Source organism: Pelodiscus sinensis, chromosome 12 (genome assembly GCF_052426305.1).
Source record: "Pelodiscus sinensis isolate ZL-2025 chromosome 12, ASM5242630v1, whole genome shotgun sequence".
Lineage (NCBI taxonomy): Eukaryota > Metazoa > Chordata > Testudines > Trionychidae > Pelodiscus > Pelodiscus sinensis.
The window spans coordinates 28,632,125-28,655,068 of record NC_143063.1 but is presented as its reverse complement, the minus strand read 5'-3'; the positions used below and the strand labels follow the sequence as shown (position 1 = coordinate 28,655,068).

At 42.2% G+C, this 22,944-nt stretch overlaps 1 protein-coding gene across 11 annotated transcripts in view; it reads left to right on the top strand.

Annotated features, from left to right (window-relative positions):
- The window catches only part of ANKRD27 (ankyrin repeat domain 27), a 79,216-nt gene that overhangs the window by 12,259 nt on the left and 44,013 nt on the right, over positions 1-22,944 (top strand). For 8 of the 11 annotated variants that reach the window (XM_025183707.3, XM_075940137.2, XM_075940135.2 and 5 more), the window contains exons 2-13: positions 1,667-1,797; positions 6,078-6,188; positions 7,183-7,339; positions 8,509-8,663; positions 9,021-9,080; positions 9,173-9,226; positions 9,324-9,389; positions 9,486-9,562; positions 10,235-10,356; positions 11,149-11,227; positions 13,042-13,174; positions 22,821-22,913. In XM_025183707.3, coding sequence (XP_025039492.3) covers positions 1,696-1,797; positions 6,078-6,188; positions 7,183-7,339; positions 8,509-8,663; positions 9,021-9,080; positions 9,173-9,226; positions 9,324-9,389; positions 9,486-9,562; positions 10,235-10,356; positions 11,149-11,227; positions 13,042-13,174; positions 22,821-22,913 — 1,209 coding nt within the window. In that variant the 5' untranslated portion in view covers positions 1,667-1,695. Of the gene's footprint in view, positions 1-1,666; positions 1,798-2,907; positions 3,034-6,077; positions 6,189-7,182; positions 7,340-8,508; positions 8,664-9,020; positions 9,081-9,172; positions 9,227-9,323; positions 9,390-9,485; positions 9,563-10,234; positions 10,357-11,148; positions 11,228-13,041; positions 13,175-22,820; positions 22,914-22,944 lie in introns of those variants that run through there. The other 3 variants (XM_075940136.2, XM_025183708.3, XM_025183709.3) reach the window with 3 other exon arrangements.

Genomic DNA, 22,944 nt, shown 5'->3' with positions numbered 1-22,944 from the left:
AGGGGAGTAGCAGGGACTCTGTGGTCCAGATCCAGCCTGCAGAGGCCCTTTTGCCCAACCCTGTTTTAAGAGATAGGACTCCCAAATTTGGTAGGAAGCGTCCCCTAATTTAAAGCAAGGGCAGGGTTTGCGTGTGCCAGGACAATGGGATGTGCATGGAATGTGATTTTTTTTTTTTTTTTTCTTTCTCATCATATGGAAAGGGAGATGTGAGTAGTTATAATCATGAATGGCCATGGAGGGCAGGGAGCAAGTTCCCTAGTCCTGGGGAACAGATGCTGGCCGGCCCCTATCCCCAAGATCCTCCCCCGTGGCCACCATGGCCTCTCCCTGCCCCATGGAGCAGCTGGTGTGAGGCTTGTCTTCCCCTCCCCTCCCGCCCCTGCCTAGGTGAGCCCTGACCCCAGGTAATGCTGTGTAAGTCTTGTAGTTTCATATAACTGAGAATTATTTTCCTTAAGTGACTTCCCCCTCTCTCCACCCCTTGATAGCTGAGTATAGTGTAATGGAAATACGTGTGTGACTGTTGTGAAAAAATTGGTATCTGTGTACAGAATACTCCGTTGCCTGTGTGTATGTCCATATAAGTGTCTTATAAAATAAACAATATCAGCATTGCATTACCAGGCAGATTATAATGTATATTCAAAGAATAATGGTAGAAATGATTGGTATCTTTAGAAAATAAGAATGACCATACTGGGTCAGACCAAAGGTCCATCTAGCCCAGTATCCTGTCTTGCTGACAGTGGCCAGTATCAGATGCCCCAGAGGGAGGGAACACAACAGGTAATCCTCATGTGATCCCTCCCGTTATCCACATCCAGAGAAACAGAGGTTAGGGACACTATTCCTGCCCATCCTGGCTAATAGCCATTGGTGGGAGCTAACCTCTGGGGTTCTCTTTTGAACCCTGTTAAAGTCCTAGTCTTCACCACATCCTCTAGCAAGGAGTTACAGAAATTGACTGTGCTGAGTGAAGAAAAAGTTCCTTTTGTTTGTTTTAAACCTGCTACCTATTAATTTCATTTGGTGACGCTTAGTTCTTATCTTGTGGTAATAAGTAAATAACTTTACCTTATCCACTTTCTTTCCATACCAGTCATGATTTTATAATCATTTGCAGGGTTTGTTTTTGGTATACAAGTTGTCACTGGAGTAATGAATGTTCTAACTGTTAATATTTTTTTTTTTCTGGCCGCATACTGCAGTAACTCTTTACAATACTGCTTGAGATTGAGTAGAGTGGATTGTTTGAAACCACCTGTTTATAATAGCAGCCCTCTTGCATGCTTGGTGCCTATTTTATTAGAGATGGTCACTCTTCCAATAGCATAAAGTCTAACTTAATACATAAGCAGGTATAACAGTTGGAAGAACTTGGTGGGTGGGGAGCACCTAATGAGAATAATAGGAAATGCTTGGTTATAAAGGCTAGTTATGCATGTATTCTCATGGTTCTGTATCAATCACTTTATATTAGTTAGCTCCATACACTCTATCTTGATATGAGACAAGGAGGGTAATTGACACTTCTAAAACGTGAAAGGAAGTATGCAAAAGAATTCTCTTCTGTATTCTGAAATATTATTACATCTGAATGTGAAAGCTAAACAATAGAATAACTGTTCAAGTTTTGTAACATTAACACTTTTATCTGTTCTAGAAAATATCTTTGGAATCTCTGACGTCCATATGGCTATGTATGATGAGGATCTCTTGAAAAATCCTTTTTATTTGGCTATTCAGAAACGTCGTCCTGACCTTTATAGGAAAGTTGCAGAATTTCATGGTATTGTAAGTAAAGAGATGCTTGTTTTTTAAATTGACTGATTACACACAGGATCAGTAAAATCTCTCAGATCCTCACTAAAGTTTAGGAAAGGGTGAGAGCAAGCCAACAAACTAATTCTAATCTGAAATGCATAAATATCTCAAATTGCGTTTATTTTTAATATACAGATGATGGAATGAATGGAGCGGGACTTCTACCATCTGGGAAGCAGCTACTGACTAGCAGCATGGCCCCCACTACCCTGGCCTGGCCTTTACAATTATGATTCATAGACCTAAAGTATGGGACTGGCACTTATGTGCTGATGAACATACAAACCAGGGACTTCAGTATGGGAAGAGAATAATGTCCTTTGAAAAACGACCTACTTTATTTTGTGACATGAGGCTAATTCCAAAGCCTATGGAAGACGTCTTATTTGGTTAAATATCCTTACTTATTTTTGGGCTATTGAATCATCCATTAGCAATGACAAGGGGAAAAACTGGTCAGACTATTAGATGCCAACTTCATGAGATTTGAGGGAAAACATTATGTAAACAATAAATCTGTAGTTCTAGTTCTTACAACTTTGTTTTGTTGTGGGAATTGGGGAAGGGTCAAAACTCTGATTTTACACAAGATTTGTCTTAAATCTGTATTAATGATAGTTGAAAACTTAACCTTGTCTTCATACACAAGTAGGCCTGCTCAATATCCTGTTTTCTATAACTGGTGGAGGAAGACATTGCACAGTATTGTTGGAACAAGCTTTCTGTGTAAAATATTATTTTAACGCTGTGCCTTTTTAAAGGTTATGTAAATTACTTAATTTAAACTTTTAAATGTTTGCAGCACAAAGTGAAAAAGTCATGTTAAAGAATAAAACTTTACAGTTCTTTTAATTCAGTAATTTGCTTGTTCAGGAATAAATCAGAGGCATAAATCAGAGGCAATAGGGCATGCATTTTTTTTTTAAATTAGGGAGGCTGGAGAGAAGGGGACTCTAAACAGTGTCCAATCAGTGCTTTGTGAGTGTCTGAAACAGCAGTGCTGCTATTAGAAATGTAAACATTTGCAGAACTTACACTTATCAGGATTCTTGATACCTGCTTCTGTTTTTCTCATGTCAGGTCTGACCTCCTTGTGGAGGTGATTCTGCTGCTGATAATGGCATTGCTTTTTATGCCTCCAGAATAAAAGCACTTGTTTCTATGGGCGGTGTTAATCTTTCCAGAGAGCAGGGCTCTTACTTCAAGGTTAGAAGTACTTCTGTAAAAAGTATTGTTCAATACTGAAAGGGTTTTACTTAGGAAAAACTAAATGTTTGTGCAGTTTGAGAGAACAGGCATGGAAAATGTTTATTCTGTGCTGATAGCTACATTTGACTTGAAAACTAGGCATGTATGTTACCAATTTCTTAAGAGAAGAATAAGGACTCAGAATATTCACCAGGTAGTTTTAATGGTAGCAAGAATGTGTGTGTAAGAGCTAGTATGCCATTTGCCATGGTTCCTTTTTATGACTGCCGCTCTTCTCCTTACCACCTGATGGTTTTGACCTTTTTGTGACAAGTATCCAGATGGCAATGACTTGGAAATGCAAGAGAGAATAGTACTGCTGCCTCCCTAGTATAACTGTTATACCAGAGAGAGAGATTGGCCTGTCTCAGATTAGCATATTACTAGTCCGATGAGGCGCTGCTTTAAATGTAGAAACTGATGTGATCTTGTGATGTTTGCAGAGCCAGCATTAGGCATAAGCAGACTAAGCAATTGCATAGGGCCCTGAGCAGCTGAAGAGGGCCTCCCATTTACAGTAAAATTCCAGTTGTCTGGCATCCAGTGGTCTGGCACTCCTGATAGTCTGGCACCACCTGGAAGTGCTCCAAGCAGCTGGAGAATTGGAGCTGCTCTGCCCTGGGATTCCTGGTCAGCCGCTGGTCAGTTTCAGCAATGGCTGACTTGGGAACACCCGGGGCAGAGCAGCAGGGGAGCTGCCAGGTTGGTCTCGCAGTGCCGCCCCCCCCTTCCTATAGTCCGGCATACTGATAATCCGGCACCCCCTGGGTCCTAAAGGAGCCGGATTATCGGAAGTTTACTGTACCTCTTTTATTATAAGAACTTGCCTGTTTCAGTATTCAGGAATGTGTGATTTTGGGGGGGGGGGGGGAGAGTGGGTATTCCTGCTTGGGGATACTGCATGTATCATGAATCGCCAGAGTACTAACAGGCAGAGATGTAGAGAACTGAATTAATAAGGTGGTGTATCAGAGGATGATTTTGAAGATGTGTCTTCCATGTTAAAGATGAGGAACAATGACTGAGCAGCATGAGGGAGGGAACATTGATACAGCATAGTAATGCTCCCTGTGAATGAAGAATCTGGTGCTGGATTGACTGCTCCCGGGAGCATCAATCCAGCACTTTCCTTGGGCACTAAGTTCTCTCTCACAAGCTGAAGACAGATCATACTTTAAGTGAGTAATAGAGCTGAACTATACAATGTTCCTCTAGAGACTATATAATTTACCCTAGAACAGGGGTTCTCAACCTTGTTCTCTGAGGCTTTCCTCCTAACATACTTCAAAAACTCCCTGGGGCCCACATTTGTTTTTCAGGGTATCCAGCAGATTTAAAAACCAGGGTCAGTGTTAAAGGAAGCAAGTGGGGCCTTACACAACAGAGGACCCTCTGAGACTAAGTTAGACTTCAGTTTCAGCACTGAGTGGAGGCACAGGCTTTGACTTTCTGCCTCATACCCCAGCTAATCTAATGCTGACCCTAGGGATGTAAAATTTTGATGAATTGGCTATTTTGAATAGTCGATGCAATTTGCATTGACTGTTTAATTAGTTAAGAGTGCTTCACTTCAAAGGTGAAAGCGCTGTGGGGAACATGGGTCAGCGGGGGACTCAAGCAGTCCCCTGCTGGCCCCGGGCTCCTCATGGTGTTTCAAAGTGGCAGCGCTGCATGGAGCCCAGGATCAGTGGGGGGGTCCCCAGGTAAGTGGAACCTTGAAAGCAGTGTTTCTCAGCCAGAGGTCTAGAGCCTTCTTGGAGGGGGGGGAGGCCATGAATAAACTAAAGAGCTGGGTCAGCTAGGGATGTGAACGACTAACGGACTATCTGATAAACAAATGCTTATCCTATAGTTAACACGCTAGTCAACTAGTTGCTTTGACCCCTGCCCCTCCCCTTGCTGCCAAAAGAGGCAGCAAGTGGGGGTGGGGGACGGGGGGGGGGGAGGGAAGGGAGTGCTTCAAAGTTGCAGCACCATGTGGAGCCTGGGGCTGGAGCCTGGGCTATATGCGGCCCTGCCGCTTTGAAGCCCCATGTGCAGCCTGGAGCTACCCACCTTAATGCAACATTTACAAGTGGCAGTGCTGCGTGGAGCCCGGGGTCTTTCGGCAGCAAGGGGGGGGGGGGGAGGCGGGAAGCAACTAATCTACTAGTGTGTTGACTATCCGATAAGCATTTGCTTATCAGATAGTTGACTAGACATTCACATCCCTAGCTGACTCAGCTCTTTAGTTTATTCATGGGCCCCCATGAAGGCTCCAGACTCCTGGCTGAGAACCACTGCTTTCAAGGCTCCACTTACCTGTTAATGAGAGGAGGCCCTACTGTGCAGGTTTCTTTTTTTCTTGTGGTCTTTCAATTGATCTAGAAAAAATACCTTAAGCAGCTTAGTGTTAATTAGTCTCAGGTTTTTAATTTAATATAAAACTATCAGCAATAGACTATCTGCATGTGAAACAAAAGACAGAACTATGTAGCACTTTAAAGACTAGTCTTTAAAGTGCTACATAGTTCTGTCTTTTGTTTCAGCTACACCAGACTAACACGGCTGCATCTCTCTCACTATTCTGCATCTGTATGTGTATGACTAGTTGTCTGTCTAGTGATGATGCAAAAAAGCAACACGTTCATCTGCCTTTCCTTTTGGATACAACATGCTTGAACTGTCCCCGACTTGCTATATTAAGGAGATGATCAGAGTATATCGAGCCAATCTCCTGCAGCTGATTGAAAAGCTGTATATATATTTTTTTTTTTTTTTTATTCTGTGACTTTCCAAGGTATTGAGCAGGAATCTTGATTATGAGCTCTTTTTCTTATTACAAATGTAAATTTATATACATGGAGTGTCAAATGATATCACTGGTATGATACAGTACATGTTTGAAATAGATGGCTTGATGAGGAACACAGAGAACAAAAGTGTGGTTTGACATGGAAGCAATTGGTACACTGAATTTCTTCCTATGATTCATGTGACTGACTGATTTATTCTTACTCCAGATATTGGTACCGTGCAAAGGGAGCTTTTCAAGCAGCAGTCTCTCTACTTGCCAATATGATTCCTATATTTTAAAACCAGTGGAGGAAAAATTTCAAACCTTAAATGGAAAGGTATTCCCTTGTTAATGCATATTACTACATATTTGGTGGATAGAATAAAAAGGGAGAGACCAAACTTTAGTGATCCCAGGTAGGAATGTAAGCAGCTAGTTACGTAGTTGACTACCCGATAAGGATATGCTCATTGTGTAGTCAAATGACTACTTGACTAGTCGTGTCCCCCTCCTTCCTTTGCTGCCCCCAATCAGAGGCAGCAAGGGTGGGGAGCGGGAGCTGGCTTAAAAGCTGGCTCCCCCCAGCACTGTCTCCATGGGAGGAGAGGGGAGTCAGAGGTGCAGTGGGGGACTGGGTGCGAGTGGCTGGTCCCCTGCTGTGCCTCTGCCTTTTAAATGCTTTTAAAGCAGAAGCACAGCGTTTGGGACCATGTGCGAGCCGGGACATCTGTTTCCCAGCTCACACGCAGTTCCGCTGCTGTGCCTCAGCATTTTAAATGTAGTAAGAGCCAGGCGGCTGTTACTACATTTAAAAGGCAGAGCTGCAACAGGGTTAGCTCCTGAGGCCGGGAGCTAACACTGCTGCGGCTCTTCAGTTTCCCCCTTATTGACTGAGCAGTTGATAGAAATTTAAAGATTCAAGGTAGCTTTTAAAGGAGTATGACTGGTTAGAAAATGTGTTTATGGCATATTCTCAAAATTGGTCCCTTTTTAAGGTTCAAGTTGAACTAAAAATTTGGGCATCCTACTCACTTCTGAATCTTGTCTGAATTTCCTTCAATGAATAATGCAGTGGAGAACAAACTTGTGTGGGGGAAACACAAGATCATCCAACATTAAAGAGGATTTTTTAAAAAAACCTCACTTCCTGTAGCACCAACTTGTTGAAACAAGGAGAATATGAAAGTCTCTGCCTCCCCAAAAACACCATTTAATGGTCACTTTTGGTCTAGCAAATACCATAGTCTTTTCTTTAGAATGGAGAACTATGTATTACAATTGTCAACTTATTTTTCTGTTCAATATTATTGTTTCTCTTTTCTTAATTTCAGGAAATCTTCATCCAGGGAAACTTGATTATTTTAGGAACTGGTTTTAATAATCATCTCTCAGTACCTGTTCTCTTTGAGGAAACATTCTACAATGAAAAAGAAGAAAGTTTTAGCATATTGTGTATAGCTCATCCATTGGAAGAATCTGAAATCTTAGGTGTGTTCAGAAATGCCAGGAACACATCACGAGTTGGTCTGCTTCACTGTGCAACAAAGAAGCCCTCTTTTTATAGGGCTCCATATGGTTATAAGTTTCTTACAAAGCACTACTTTGAAAACTCATGGTTTCTCTCTTAATTGGCATGCTATCATTATTGATAGTGTAGCTAGAAAAGAGGCATTTAAAAAAAAAAGCCAAGGCTTATGTAGTATAAGACTTAATAAAATTGTATTTTAATTGGTCTTAATTTGAAATATTGGAAAGTCAGTTCTGTGCAATACTTGATTTTTTTAATGCAATATGGAATTTATCAGGTCATCTGATAGTTTAAAACTAGTACTTGCATCTCATTATTAATGGTGGTTCCCCTTTCTACTGTGATCTTGACATGAGGGTATGCTTTTTGTGGCCATTTGCTGTCTTTAGAATTTTGATACCCATTTTTGTAGCAGCTTTTCTTTTGATAATGCCATACTTCAGCATTAGAATATTTTAATTCTTACCTTTTAAACTGGCTGCATTTGATCTGGATCAGGGTCAAAAGACTTTCCTGCTCTGCAACTGAAATATTGCAAGTAAGATTAGGGATTGCCAGGGTAACTGCTTTAAAGCAGTTATCCTGGCATGTACATGTAGTCTTCTTGCAGAGTTTTGGCAAGTCGTCATTGCTCACCAAAGGTAAAATTAAATAGCTAAACTGAAGTTTCTAAAAATGCTAAACAGACTTAGAATAAAAGTATTTTAGTATTTTGTTTTGCAGAGGATGTGGTGTAAACTATAAATGAAACTGTCATTAGGGAAAGTGGACTATTAACTGGGAAGGAAGTGTGAAAACTGGATTTGAACAATAAGTTTTTAAATGAGTCTGATTTAGTCCTATATGGTATCAAATCATAAACCTTAATTTGGCTTCTGAAAATAACTCCCCTTAATAAGGAGTGCTTCTTTTATCCAGTTATTTATTATGCCTTCTTTAGAAGAGCAGAAGAAGACTGCAAGGTTAAGGTCTGTTTTTGGAGGAATGAGAGCTGAGCTTGCTTATGCCCAAACTTACTTTGGCTGTAGGTGATGGTTAAGTTGCCTAGATAAATTAGCAGATATTGCAGTGTAGGTGGGAAAAGAACCTGGATGCTTTCTGATGCACTAACTACTAACTTTCATTACAGCAGAATCTACAACCCCGTCACATTCTTATTCCTTGAAAAACATTGAGGATGTGAGAGAATTTTTGGGAAGGCATTCTGAGAGATTTGACAAATACATTGCCTCTTTCCATAGGACTTTTAAAGATCACGAAAGAAAAAGCTTACGACACTACATAGTCAGTATCTCACTTCTAACTTTTGCTAACTTAGAATTTGATACAATGTGTGTACCCAAAATAAATTCAAGAAGTGAATTAATTACTTATTAAAGCTTTTCATGTCACAAAATATTTTATAAATAGAATTGTGAAAATGTGGGGTATTTAGTGGTAAAAGATTACGGCAGTTTGCTTTTTAATTTTTAAATCAAATGTTGCTTGTCTCTGCACTTTAGTAAGTCCTCCTAATTGAATGGGACTACTTGCTTTAGTAATATAAATAGAATTTGTCTGAGTTCTAGAATCGCATTGCTCCTATTTGGGTAACATAGTGACTTAATCTCATGTCTTGATTTTGTTTTCTTTTTGTCCCAGGATTCAGTTAATGCACTTTACACCAAATGCCTCCAGCAGTTACTGAGGGATTCTCACTTGGTAAGCACTACTTGAAATAAATCTGTACAGTGAAAATAGCTGCCTATTGCTTAATGTATTTAACTCAATATAGACATTTCCTGATCTTTTAGAGGATGCTTTCAAAGCAGGAACCTCAGATGAATCTGATGAAACAAGCAGTTGAAGTAAGTCTCTCAGGCTAGGAAAAACATAAGGGGGTTATCTTTTTTTTTTAACTCCCCTCCCCCCCTTCTTTCCTAAACTCTGGTGTTTATTCCCTAGATGTATATACATCATGATATTTATGATCTGATCTTTAAATATGTGGGAACTATTGAGGCAAGCGAGGTAAGGTGTTTTTTTTTCTGAATATAAGTAGTCTAAACAGGACTGATAGACAAGCTTTGTACATCTTCTAAAAATACTGTTTTATTTTCTGATTAGGATGCAGCCTTTAATAAAATTACAAGAAGTCTCCAAGATCTCCAGCAAAAAGATATTGGTGTTAAGTCTGAATTCAGGTGAGTTGCATTATGAGAAACTTAATGAGGAATGGATTGAAGTTAAATAAATCACTCCTCCAAATCTGCTCACTACTTCAGGTGAGGGAATGTGATTTCTTTCTACACTTGCCCCTGCAAATATATTCTCATTTTTCCAAAGATAGATAAGTAAAGGCTCTGAGGGCACTTTGAGGCTTTTGAAGCTGTCCCACTGGTTTTTGATTGCTCATTGCTTCTGGTATTTTAAATTTCCTCCTCTCTGCCCCAGATCCCACTCCCACCCCCTTCCTGCCCCGTTTTGTTCCTGAGTGTGACCTGCCCTTGCGCTTCCTCACCCTAATGCCTCTTGCACACTGCTGAACAGCTGATGACCTTTAGGGAGAAGTACCTGGGTGGGCGGAGGATAGAGGGGGACAGCTGGTAGTTGCTGAAGACCCACTATTTTTTTCCAGAGATGCTGCAGCACCCGTGGAGTTGGCACTTGTGCTCAACATTTGGAACAGGTCCCACGTTTTTGTTGAAACATGCAAATCCCTCAGATTCCATGAGTGTGCAGAAGTGTGCTTGCCTCTTGGGCTTGAATTAAAAAATTTCAGCAATAACATGAATAATTGCATATTCACTTACTTTGTGCATCTCCTAAATCTGGGTTGAATAGTAAGGTGTTTATTCTTCAAAACTATTTTATAGCTTTAATATTCCACGTGCAAAGCGAGAATTGGGTCAGCTGAATAAATGCACCTCCCCACAACAGAAGCTGATGTGTCTTCGAAAAGTGGTGCAAACTATTATGCAGTCTCCTAGCCAAAGAGGTTAGTATTCAAAACTATGATCTGCTAATTAATGTGGCACATGTATTTCACTTTTCGTACCCTCACTGACTTTTAATTTGCATTATTTTTAGATATAAAATTCATGTACTTAATAGTCTGCAAACCAGACCCTTAATATTTTATTTGCACAACAGGCAAATCCTGGAAGATAGATGTTCCCACTATTGCCTGATGCCTTTTGTTAATCCATTGAAGATGTGAAATTGAGTTCCCAGTAATAAAACATGGCCCTCTTGAAGTCAGATACAGTTTGATGTGACACTGCCAAAATTCAGTAATGGGGCTAAAGTAAGAATCTCCTTCTCTAGTGAACAGGGGATACTAAATTTCCATAGTTTATGCCCCTCCTGTCCTCCCTGTCTCAGATATTAATTATTCAAATTGTTTTTAAAAGAATGCTCATTGGTTGTGGGTCTGTCCTTTGTAGAGCTGTGTGTGGCTTTTTGGGGTGAGTAGTTATATTAAACCCTAGAGTCAGACACTTCTTTGTCTTGTAAGGGAGGAGTTTGGCAGCTGTAACTCCACTTTACCATAAGCAGACAGTTCTTGAATAGGCTGGCCTGCTTGGGTTACCCTGGAAAATGCATGGTCTGTTGCATGGGTCTGGATCCTGCTGATAACATCCATAGAAGATGCCAGTAGCCTTTCTATCTGAAATGAGTGTCAGAAAACGATAATATTTAAAATCCACATTCAATCCTGGCTCTTACCTTTTGACATATTGTGACTTATCTTAAAGATTTTCCTCCTATAAACTTTTATTTCCTTCAGTTAACATGGAGACTATGTGTGCAGATGATCTTCTCTCTGTTTTGCTGTATCTGCTTGTAAAAACAGAGATTCCAAACTGGTATGTAACAGTTTCCTTTTACTGTACAAACTTATCTGTGATTGGCACATAATATTGCTGCATAAATTAAAAATATAGATGATTCTAGAAACAGCTGTCCCTACAAGATATGGTTTCTGCTAGACTGTTAAAAAAACCCGAACAGTTTCTCAAAGATCCCTTCAAACCTAACACTCAAACAGGAACTCGCTTGTCTTTACTCACTAGAAAAGCTGTAAACTATTGCTTCCATTCCCTCCCCTTTTTATAGCTCTCCCATCACACATCAAATGCTGTTTGTTTTGTTTTTTTCCCCTTCTGGATTTCTTCATGTGACCCATCTTCAGTCTGGGCTGATTTCATACCAAAATTCCTGACTTTATCTGTCTCAAAGTAGACAGAAATCCATCCTCAATTCCCTGTGTAGCTCCTGGGGAACTTGACATTCAAAGGCATGGAACACCTAGTAATAATCAGTATCCCAAGGGAGAATGTAACTAGAATGTTGCTAAAATTAACGTAACTATTTACTGCTAATATCTAACATACTATTAATCTCTAACCCTGGTATCCATGAAGGTACCTGGTCTGGCACAATCTGGACCTGAGCAGTCCCAAACCAGGGAGTTTGCTGGACCAGGGGAGGTCAAGGCTTCTCTCTGGGATGTGGGCATCCCTGATGTTTGGGTTTCCCTCTCCACTGCTGGCCCTATGCCGGGGCACCTAGATTAAGCCTCCTCAGGCTGGGTTTTCCCACCAGCAACTGCCAGCCACACTCCACTGGGGCTTTCCGTTTGCCGCTGCTGGCCCTACTGCCGCCTGGGTTCCCGGCTGGGGCTAGGGATTCCTCTCAGCTGCCGCTGGGGCTCCCCAGGGCTGGATTTCCTACCCACCGCAGGACTAGGGATGTAAGGGAGGAATCCATGAATCGACTACCTGGTAAGTGCATGCTTATCGGGTAGTCAAGTCAACTACTCGCTTCTCTTCCCCGCCCCCCACTGTGTCAGAGGCAGCAAGCAGGGGGAAGTGGGTGCCTGCTTACAAACTGGTTTCCTCTCTCTCCCCCCCCTCCAAACATGTCCATGGTGCAGAGGGGGTGATCGGGAGGCAAACTATAGCATCCCAGAACTGGCATGAGCTAAGACTATTCAGTTCCGGCTCTCACTGCCCCTGAGAGCTAACTCTGCTGCGGCTCTGCAGTTGAAATGTAGTAGGAGCTGGACTACATTTAAACTGAAGAGCCATAGCTGGGGCAGTGAGTACCCCCCTTATCAACAAATCGAGTAGTTGATGTTTTCAAGCATCATAGTGCTAAATTCTATCTCAGAATCCATGAAAATGTGTCCATATTGAATGCTAAATGTACCCAGATTTTGCATTGCTCTTCATTCTTTCATACTGCAGTCGAAGGGCATTTTGTGTATAAGCTCTTATTCCCCCTTCCTGGACAATTGGTTCAGCTTTTTCTGTTCTCCCTTTTCTTCTCATTTTCAAACAAATACTGCAATAAGCCAAAACATAATTTAATTTATTATTTCGTTTCCTTTACATAGAAGAGATTCTCAGTGTGGATCACATCACTCAAGTGGGTGGCACAACTGGGTGGGGGGCAGCAGAGGGTGTGCCTTTGTCATCCTCCCCCAGAGCTCAGAACAACTCGGGGTCTGTCAGTATTGCTGATAGCTCCCTGTTAGGAGAGACACTGAACTGGCCTCTTGTTCCATTCACATCTCTCCTCTGAGTAAAACAGAGCGAGTAGCAATATTAAAAATACGCCTCTCTCAGCACCTTTATGAATCCTTAAGGATTAGTGGGTTTTTTTCCTTTTATTTTAGGATGGCAAATTTGAGTTACATCAAAAACTTCAGGTTTTGCAGTTCAGCAAAGGATGAATTGGGATACTGCCTGACCTCTGTTGAGGCTGCTATAGAATATATCCGACAAGGAAACCTCTCTGACAGACCAACAGTAAGATAATTTTTATGACTATATGTAGCACCTTGATAGTATTAACTGCTTCTTCTAAAACCTTTTTAGAGGTAGGTAAGTATCCTTATCTTTCCAACAGAAGTGGGGAGGGGGAAACTGATTAACCTCTTCTTCCACATTAGGAATAAGAAGGAAATGTCAGCTAGGGATGTGAAGGGTTAACCAGTTATCAGGTGAGGCTTACCAGTTAAGGTTGACTGGTGGGGCTCCAGTCCCACAGGGGGCCTGCTGCAGGCAGGGGCTGCTCTGTCATCCTGCAGAGCAGCCTCTGTCTGTGGTGGGCCTGGGTGCCCTGCAGCAGGGGCTGCTCTGACTGGGCTGGAGCAGCCCCTGCCTGTGGTGAGGGGTGGAGGAGGAGGGCATTCCAGCCCAGTGGCAGGTGGGGAGGAGGGGGTTGCTTCAGCCAGGCTGGAGCATACCTCCCCCTTCTCTCCCCTCCCGCCTCCTCTTCCCCTCCTTCCCCCCCGCTTGCTCTCCTTAAATCTCTTAAAGCACATGGGGACATGTGTTAATAGGTTAACCGCTAAAGCCAATTAAATGGGATTTTTACATCCCTACTATCAGCCAGTTGTCAGACCTGGAGACCCAGAAATCTCAAGTCTTTCACTGAATCTGTGCATCGGTCTATGTTGGTGTAATATAATTCTTTATATATATAATATAATTCAGAATAAAGGATTCTGTATTCCAGGCCAGTGGCTGTGTTCAGTCTCTCAGGGTACATCTACACAGCAACGTTATTTTGAAATAACTTAGTCTGCATCTACACAGCGTGCAGATATTTTGAAATGTTGAAATACTGTAAAGCTGGAGGACTACTTACTCCAACTCCTGTAACCCTCATTGTATGACGAGTAAGGGGAGTCAGAGGACGAGTGCTCTCTTTTGAAATAAGTGCTGTGTAGATGCTCCCAATTTCAAAATAAGCTATGCAATTGATGTAGTCAATTTGTATAACTTATTTCGAGTTAAGCCCTGCTGTGTAGCCAAACTTCAGAGGGTGAATCTCCAACTTAATGATCCAACAACAAGCTACTTAAGAGAGCCAGGTTCCATCCTTTTGAGGGGAAAATCACAAAATCAGTTCTCTCTTTCACCTGCACAGCCAGGAGGGAGGCAAAAGATGCCACCGCTTTTGTTTGAAATGAGTAGTGAACTGGTACCCTAGCTAATCTTTTTCGAGTGTGGTGGGGGAAATGGTGAGTTTCACTGGTGAACACAAATTTGCAGCTTTACTTGACATATCACTGGACTGCCTTACTATTCCCTAGCTACTTATAAAGCACATTGGAAAATGTAGTGCATTAAAAGTGCAGTCTGATTTCAAATTCTTATACCAGCCTGTCCTGTGGATAACAGGCTTTCAGGAGTTTGAGGATAATTTACAATTGATCTTCCATTCTGTTTCAGTTAAGGCACTATTATCCAGAGTTATGAATCTGGAAAATGAATGGCATTCTGTAACTGGGAACAGCTAGGTGTAGTGAATCCATAAGATACAAAAAGTAATGTGTACCAAGTAATCAAATGGTTCTGTCAATATAGAATATCGTAGGTGAAAATATCACACATACACATTGCTCAGTACTTAACAAAAGGTCATGTTAGCCTGAAGCATGCAACAGAAGAAATTACCGTGGCTGGTTGTACAATAATATTTAAAACCTGTATTCTTAAAATATTTACAAAGTAAACAAGTTAAAATGATAGTATCATATAATGGTTTTAGTAATTTTTTAAAATGCTAGAACTTTATCTGAAGTATCCAGTTGTCATTGTGGATATTCTGATTTTTAACCGCAATGCAGCATTCTAGAGCTCAGTGTTATGCTTTCTCTTGGAATGTTGTGCAGCCTTCTTTTTTTAATGTTTATTTTAAAAACCCTGGCTAAAACCTACATAGTAGCAGTGGCGGGAGATGGGGGGCAGGGTTTGGGGTGGGAGGGAAGGAGAGGAAGGTTGCACTGTAGATCAAAATAGAATTATTCAGCAAGCCTTCACCACATAGTGCAGCTTCTAAATGTATTCTCTTTATACTTTCCAAAGAGTGGGCACCTGCTTTGGACTTCCGTCTTGTGAAGCAGATGACATTAACAAATGATTTATCTGATGCAAATAACAAACTTTGTGGCACCAACATGATAGCCCTGTGCTAACTCAGTGTTCTAGGATGCTAGACAGCCGAGGTTGAAGCTCAGATTTGCTCTAGGGTCTCTAACCTAGCAGGGGTCAAGAATGCTGCAGATGCAGTGAATTCATTTCATAGCAGGGGAGTGTGCCTTTTGTCAATCAGCTCCAGTCCCTGCAGGTCAAATCAAGAATAGCTCTTGTGACTTGAAAAACTGCCATGGTCAATAGAGCCCTGTTTAGGGTGAGGAACTGGTCTCTTAGGGTATCCCAGAAAAACTCCACTACATCCTAGGAATGCGTTTGCTCATCTGCTTTTTTTTTTTTGCAGAATAGCAAATGCACTCTTTCGGGTAGCCCTGTATATCTCGTTCTATGAGGGATAAGGGCTCTGCTGAAAGAGGAGGCTTTTCCACCATTTGGCCCTGTCTAGACTGGGCCAAATGGTGGAAAAGCATCTTTTAGAAAAGTGATTGGAAAAAGCTATGCAAATTGTGAAGCGCAATTTGTGTAGATTTTTTCCAGAAAAAAACCCTATACTGTAGACCTAGACTTACAGATGAAGTCCTGAATTTAGATCATGCTTATTTCTTGTGCCATGTGAGGAGATCCTTTACAAAGAAATCTACATATGTTTGGGGGAGTTTTAAACAAAGTCCTTCTCAGTAACTTCTAAAGTGTATGGTAGTCTTACTCTGTTTTGTAAACTGTTTTGGCTATTAAGCTCTCAAAACACTCTAGAGTTTCTGCTTTTGCAAATATAGGTGTTCCCGGTGTGACCTGAAAACCAAAGGATGTGAACATGGGATCAGAGAATTCAACAAGTGTGGCTAGCTGTCCAACTGCATAGCACTGGAATCGGGATCACTGTGGCCTGATTAATGGCTCAATGTACAGCGTTTGGGGTGGGACACTTCCAGGACACAATCTTAAAACAAAGCCTCTTTTAGAGTAACTTCAAAATTTTATTTAAAGAAATACTTTTATAGTAAAATGCTATTTTGCTTTCTGTGGTGATCTTTCCACAAATTTGTGGCACTCTGAGCTATTGAATAATTAGAAAAGAACATGATATTTTGTATCTCTTGTTATATTACTATATTGAATCCTGCTGAGAAAATATAATAAAGTGTTAATGTTTAAAAACAAAAGTTTGCAGTTTTTCACTTTAATTTCAGCCATCATGCAGCTGAAAATTCATACACTAAATTACAGATAGAGAAATAGTTCCAGCTCATTCTGGGCAAATCTACACAGCAGGGCTAAACTCGAAATAAGTTAAGCAACCTAAGCTACACAGTTAGCGTAGCTCAAGTCGAAATAGCTTATTTTGGCTTTTGGCATTGTCTACACAGCTGTTTTAAAATGGAGCACTCTTCCCCCCCCGACTTCTCTTACCCTACATATAAGGGCTACAGAAGTAAGAGTAAGAAGCCCGTTATTTTGAACTTATTTTGAAATAATGGGCTTGCTTTGTAGACACACTACATTATTCTGGAATAAAGCTGCTGTGTAGAGACAGCCTCTTAGTCCCAAAATATTTACACATTTAAATTCTCTTTGTAGCATTGAGGATGTCAATAAAAAAAAAACTGTATTTGGTGGACTGTTCTCTCTTTTTCCAAAAGGCACAAGTAGTTTATATTCTCCAAGTTGCTCTTTTAAGAAGGAAAAAAAAGAGAATAAAAATTGCCTTCCTCTAAGTCTAATCCCATCTCTCTTTGTATAACTGAATAGAGCAATTCTTTACATAACAGCAGGAGACCTCAAGATGTATTAAAGGTTGTTCCAATTTTCTGACAATGCTGCCAATCTTAGATGTCTGTTCTAAGAATGAAGGCTAATTGATTCTTCCAGAGTTCCAAATAGGAGACCCAGAGATCTGAGTAGTGCCTTAGGGTATCTTCATTGTACCAACTTGTTGCATTTTGAAATCTAAGGCCACAATATATGCAGAGCAGTGATTCCAACATGTGAGGGTCATAAGTCTTCAAATGACTGGAGACAGTGCAGACTCTGAATGTGCTGGTTGTTTCTAGTTCTCTCCCACGGGGCTTTTTTCCTACATTCAACTTCCATTTTCACTGGGTGAATGGTCCTGTGTTCACTCTTAAGGGAAGCCTTCAAGCAGGAAAGCACCAGAGAGCAGCAACACAATCAGCTTTAGGCATCTTGGGAATTCCCCTCCTTCTCCCACCCCCTTTACCCATGCTTTTAGTGTCTGTGTGGGAAGCCTGCAGCAGGAACTCCCTCCTACTCTCAGCAGAGGGGCTTGAAAGCTGGGACTCCATTCCGGCACCTTAATTAGTGCCATTCCCATGGGATATGTAACCAGAGAATACAGTGCTCATTTAGCAGCTGCAGCATTGTGCCCTGGGGCAATAATCAATTTTATTCTGTGAAAGATGGGAAGCCTGCAAATGCCAGGACCTACATGAGATGGGAGAGTGAAGTTGGGCCCACCATTCACCACAACTCCTTCTCTTCCTCAGCTGGGTGCAGGGCCAGTCTCAATCTTCTGAGTTACCCCAATAAAAAGGGATCCGAGAACATGCACCACTTCTGTACATGGTTTTTCTGAATTATAACACACACTTCTTAATAACTTCACCATGCTATTTGTATGTCAGATTGCTAAGAAAGCGGCCAGGAAATATAGGTTGGACCTGACTGGTTCCAAATGAGGGTATTTGCCGGATCAGGGAAGGCCCCTCCCCTCCTGGCCTGAGCTGCCACAGGGCTAGGGCTCCACTGCTGTCAGGGCCAGAATGCCATGGCTGGAGCTCTACAGCTGGGGCTGGAGCTTCCTGGCTGCCCCCGGGACTCAAGCTCCCATATCACAGGAGCCAGAATGGGGCTGGGGCTAGAACTCCCTGGCTACTTCTGGAGTCAGAGCTCCCCAGCCACTACCAGAACTCCCTGCTGTGCTGCCTGCCCGTACTTCTCCCCCTTCCAAATGCCCTGTACAGTGCGCTTGCCCTCCTGCCAGACCTCCTAGTTCCTGGGCTCTGTGGTTCAGGAACATCTGTGGTCCATGCCGGACCACAGATGTTGCTGGACTAGAGTCCCAGTTAAGGGTGATACAACCTGTAATACAAATCAGTAGCTGCAGGGTGAATGGGAAACAGCAGAATTCCCTGAGTGAAGAGGGAAGGGTAGAATGGGGTGGGAGGAAGGCAGTGTGTACAGGAGGTGGTGAGGTGGAGGGGGAGGGAAGGCAGAAAAGGGTAAAAATTCAGGGTAGTAGTGTAGTCTCTACCACTGTCACCAGCCCTTAGCAATTGTACAGCTTTGAGTGTGTTGATCCATAATCTCCTTTAGTTTTGTTTCTACAAAATAGAAGCCCATTGCTCTTCAGTTTTCTAGATGGGGCACTAGTCCCTAGGTCAAATTTCAGGCTCTTTGCTTTCCATAGGATCCTGCTGAATCCTTCATTTCAGTACTGGTAGGGGGGAAATGGAATTAAATGGTAAGGAAAAATACTGACTCTTCAGCATCTGGAGTTAGAACTGCTTGCAGTGGTGACAGTTAGCTTCTGAAGGAGCTGCTAGCAGCCAGCCTGCTGCTGCTTATCCCTTTTTTCCACGAGTCCCTAGAACACCCAATTGTGCACAAAACATGGAGGGATGGATCAGTTTAGCCAAAGCAATAGCCGGCAGCAGCACTAGTCTGTTGACAGCACATGTCTCTTAGCACTTGGAAAGAGTACATGAGAAGAAAAGACCAGATACAACATGGCAAAAATTAGAAGAAATGGACTTATTGCTGGGAGCAGAGTTGAAAAATGATTTGTATATGAATGGACTTATTCTGTGCATAACAAAATGGATAGGAAGTGGGAAGGGCATGGGTGCTGTGAGGGGCCCTGTCTGAATTTGTGCTTCTGGATAGCTGGGCTTCATAAATATTACTGCTTCCCCAGTGCTGGGTAGCAGTAATGAAGGATTTCCATTTAATGGGCCAGAACATAGTTTTAGTTCAGAGATCCAACATCTGCCTTTTGCAGAGGTGGGGGGTGGGAAGAGAAGACTCACACAGTAATCCATGGACAGTATGTGCTCTCAGCCATCCAAGAGTTCTGCACAGCCTCAGAAGGTTGAAAGTTTATAATAAAGTTCCTGCTAACTAGTGACCCACATCAGCACCAATAGAAATGGAGATATTCATTGTTCTGGACTCAGTTATTGTTTTAGGACTTTGGCATGGGATTAAAGGCAGGTTCAGCTTCTCTTGTCCTGTAGATAAGGGATTATGATATGCTTAAAAGTTCAATATCTGGGAATGTCTTATCCTATTGCAATACAAGCAATATTTTGGTAATTTTCTGAAGTATTCTAACCAAAACAATTCATCCAGGGGACTATTCCCTACTTGCAAACAAATGAAACCCACATTCCCTCTCACAAAAGCATGGAACATTGTAGCTAAGCCAGAACATACAATTTATCCTTTCAATTAATTACCTTGCCTCTAGGAATGGCTAATAGCGAGTGCTTCAGGAGGTTAGCCATTCACTATTTCCCTTTATCTCATGTGGAAGTATGTGCAAATTTTGTGACATCTAATAGGGACAAATCTTTCCTGGTTTCACATGTAACAGGCTTGTGCTCTGAAGAATGAAGATTGCCATCATTTGTGGGAGGGGGACATAGTCACCAAATAATCACCAAAACTTCAGAAAAACATGCCTACCTATTTAAATATCAGAACTCTAAGCACTTTGCTTTGAAAATGTTGGTTTCCATGCTGCTGTTTTTTCTGTGTATAACTAAAACACAAACCAGATTAATTTAGAGGACATGCATGTTCTCTAGTCTCACATCACAGTAGTGAGTTTTTAAATCTCTAGATTGATTTTCACCCCCCCCCTCCCCCACTGTAGGTCAGTCATAGGCATAGTCTAAAACCTATTCCATAGTTTAGCATGGCTAACTATGAATAGGGGCCACTAGTGATCAAAATTAAGCCAGTTCTTAGAATAGTTAGTGCTTTAAAATTGTGTGTGGAAAAGTCAAAGAAAACAACAAGCAATGTTAAAGATTGTACACGTGCTGGGAGAGAATAACTTGTGTATGTCCAAGCGAATTGATTTTCTTTTATTCATCCTACAAAGTGTGTAAATCTAGTGATTAATAAAATTGCTGAGGCAAGCACAGCTCATGTGAGGCTTATGAAAAATAGACCATAGCGCGCACACCCTTAACCCTTTGCAAGTTTCCATCCTAAAATATCTCTACATCAAACACGTTTAGCTACTGAAATAAACCCTAGTTATAATAAAATAATCTAGAAACACAGGATTGAACCAGAAGAAACTTCTCTTTTTATGAAATTCTTAAGAGTAGTTCTAGTGGTGGTGGCTTTATAAATGGTTTTGAGAGGCTTTTTCCATAATACCGTTTGCTGTGTTAATGTTAAAATGTCAGGGAACCATGTTTCCTGAAAAACTGCTGGACTCCATATTCTAGTATCACCAGGGAACCTGAGTGATCTTGTTTATTTGTTCTCTATTGATTTTTTTCTAATGCTTCAGTTTGACATGCTGCCTTGTTACCTTTGCACACAGGGCACTGGCTGAGTATTTGTTACATGCCAATATGGTAATTGTTATTTTGAGCTTTAATCTCAAGTGCTGGAGAATGGGTCTCTGTCAAACTATTTTTTCTCAACTATTAACACGGGCTAATTTGCTAAATTTTGTGTCCATGTTAGGTAGAGAAGACTTCGGCTGAATCCAGCATGATTCTGAGGGGATTTCTGATTCTGGGGCTTTGCTATGTGGTTGGCGGCAGATAGTATCTGCCATAGGCCTGTTTTTAGACAGTAGCTATAGTATCTGCCATAGTCCTGTTTTTAGGCAGTAGCTACATGACTGTTTCTATTTTGCTCTTTGGCATACCTCCTTTAGTCTGTGTTTTATATAAATCCTAGAACTATAGGACTGTAAAGGACCTTGATTTCATTAGTCCAGCACCCTGCACTCATGCAGGATTAAGTATTAGCTAGACCACCCCTGATTATTATTTTTTTTAACCTGCTTTTAAAAACCTCCAGTGATGGAGGTTCCATAACCTCCCTATGCAATATATTCATGTGGTTAACCACCTTGATAGGATTTTTTCCCTAATATTCAACCCAAATGTCCTTCACCAACTTGGCCATTTGAAAAGCAGTTTTTACTTTTGTTTTTCTTCTAGGAAAAAAAACGTATTTTGTTAATAAAACGCCGACATTTTAGTAGTAAAATGTCTGAGGTGTACCCTGGGATTATTCTGTGTACAGGCAGTCTCCGGGTTACGTACAAGATAGGGACTGTAGGTTTGTTCTTAAGTTGAATCTGTATGTAAGTCGGAACTGGGTCCAGATTCAGCCGCTGCTGAAACTGACCGCCAGTTCTGACTTACATACAGAATCAACTTAAGAACCCCAGGCGTCCCCAAGTCAGCTGCTGCTGAAACTGATCAGCAGCTGATTCCAGGAAGCCCGGGGCAGAGCAACTCGGGCTGGTCAGTTTCAGCAGAAGCTGACTTGGGGACGCCTGGGGCAGAGCAGCTGGGGTGCTGCTGGGTTGCTCCAGTAGCGCCGCTCCTCGGTGCTACTGGACCAACCCAGCAGCACCCCATCTGCTCTGCCCCAGGCGTCCTGATTCAGCCGCTAATGAAACTGACCAGCAGCGGCTGAATCAGGACCTGGGGCAGAGCAGCTGGGGTGCTGCCGGGTTGGTCCAGTAGTGCCCAAAGCGGCGCTGCAGGACCAATCGGCAGCGCCCCAGCTGCTCTGCCCCAGGGTCCAAAACAAAAGCCTGGTCTGCTGGGGGGGGGGGGCACACTAGCTGCGCCCCCCCCCCCAGCAGACCAGGGACACGGGGAGCAGACCCGCAGCGGCAGCGGGGTGCCGCGCCTCTGAGGCTTTGCTCTGGCAAAGTCTCAGAGGTGCGGGATCCCGCCGTGGCTGCAGCTTCAGTCCCGGTGCCTGTGGTCTGCTGGGGACGGTCCCCAGCAGACCACAGGCACCGGGACTGAAGCGGCAGCAGTGGTGGGTTCCCGCGCTTCTGAGGCTTTGCTCTGGCAAAGCCTCAGAAGCGCGGGAACCCGCCCAGTGCCCCTGGTCTGCTGGAGACGGTCTCCAGCAGACCAGGGGCACCGGAGCAGCTTACGAATGGGGCTTTCTCGCCCCGGAGCTCGCAGGTAGCAATCCGCCACCTCGACCTCCGGGGCGAGAAAGCCCCATTCGTAAGTGCGGATCCGACATAAGTCGGATCCGCGTAAGTCGGGGACTGCCTGTACTAACATCCAATTACCTGACAGGGAATGATCTTGTACATATTTACAAAGTCAATAGTACAGAATTTTAAGTAATAAATCATACTTTTAGTCTTTAACCTGTTATATAAGCTCAGAGCTGGAAAATACATGTATATTTAAAAATAAACTTTTTATAAAATACTTTTTTTTTGCTAATATCTGGAATATTGATTGATATGCTTGTTTACTTTCAGGAATCTGAGAGATTTAGTGACAAGTTATTCCTGAGACAAAGAATGAATTTGCTGTCCCAGATGTCCATGACCCCAATAGATTGCTTGTTCAAGGTGAAAAATTTGCATTGCAAAACATTGTTCA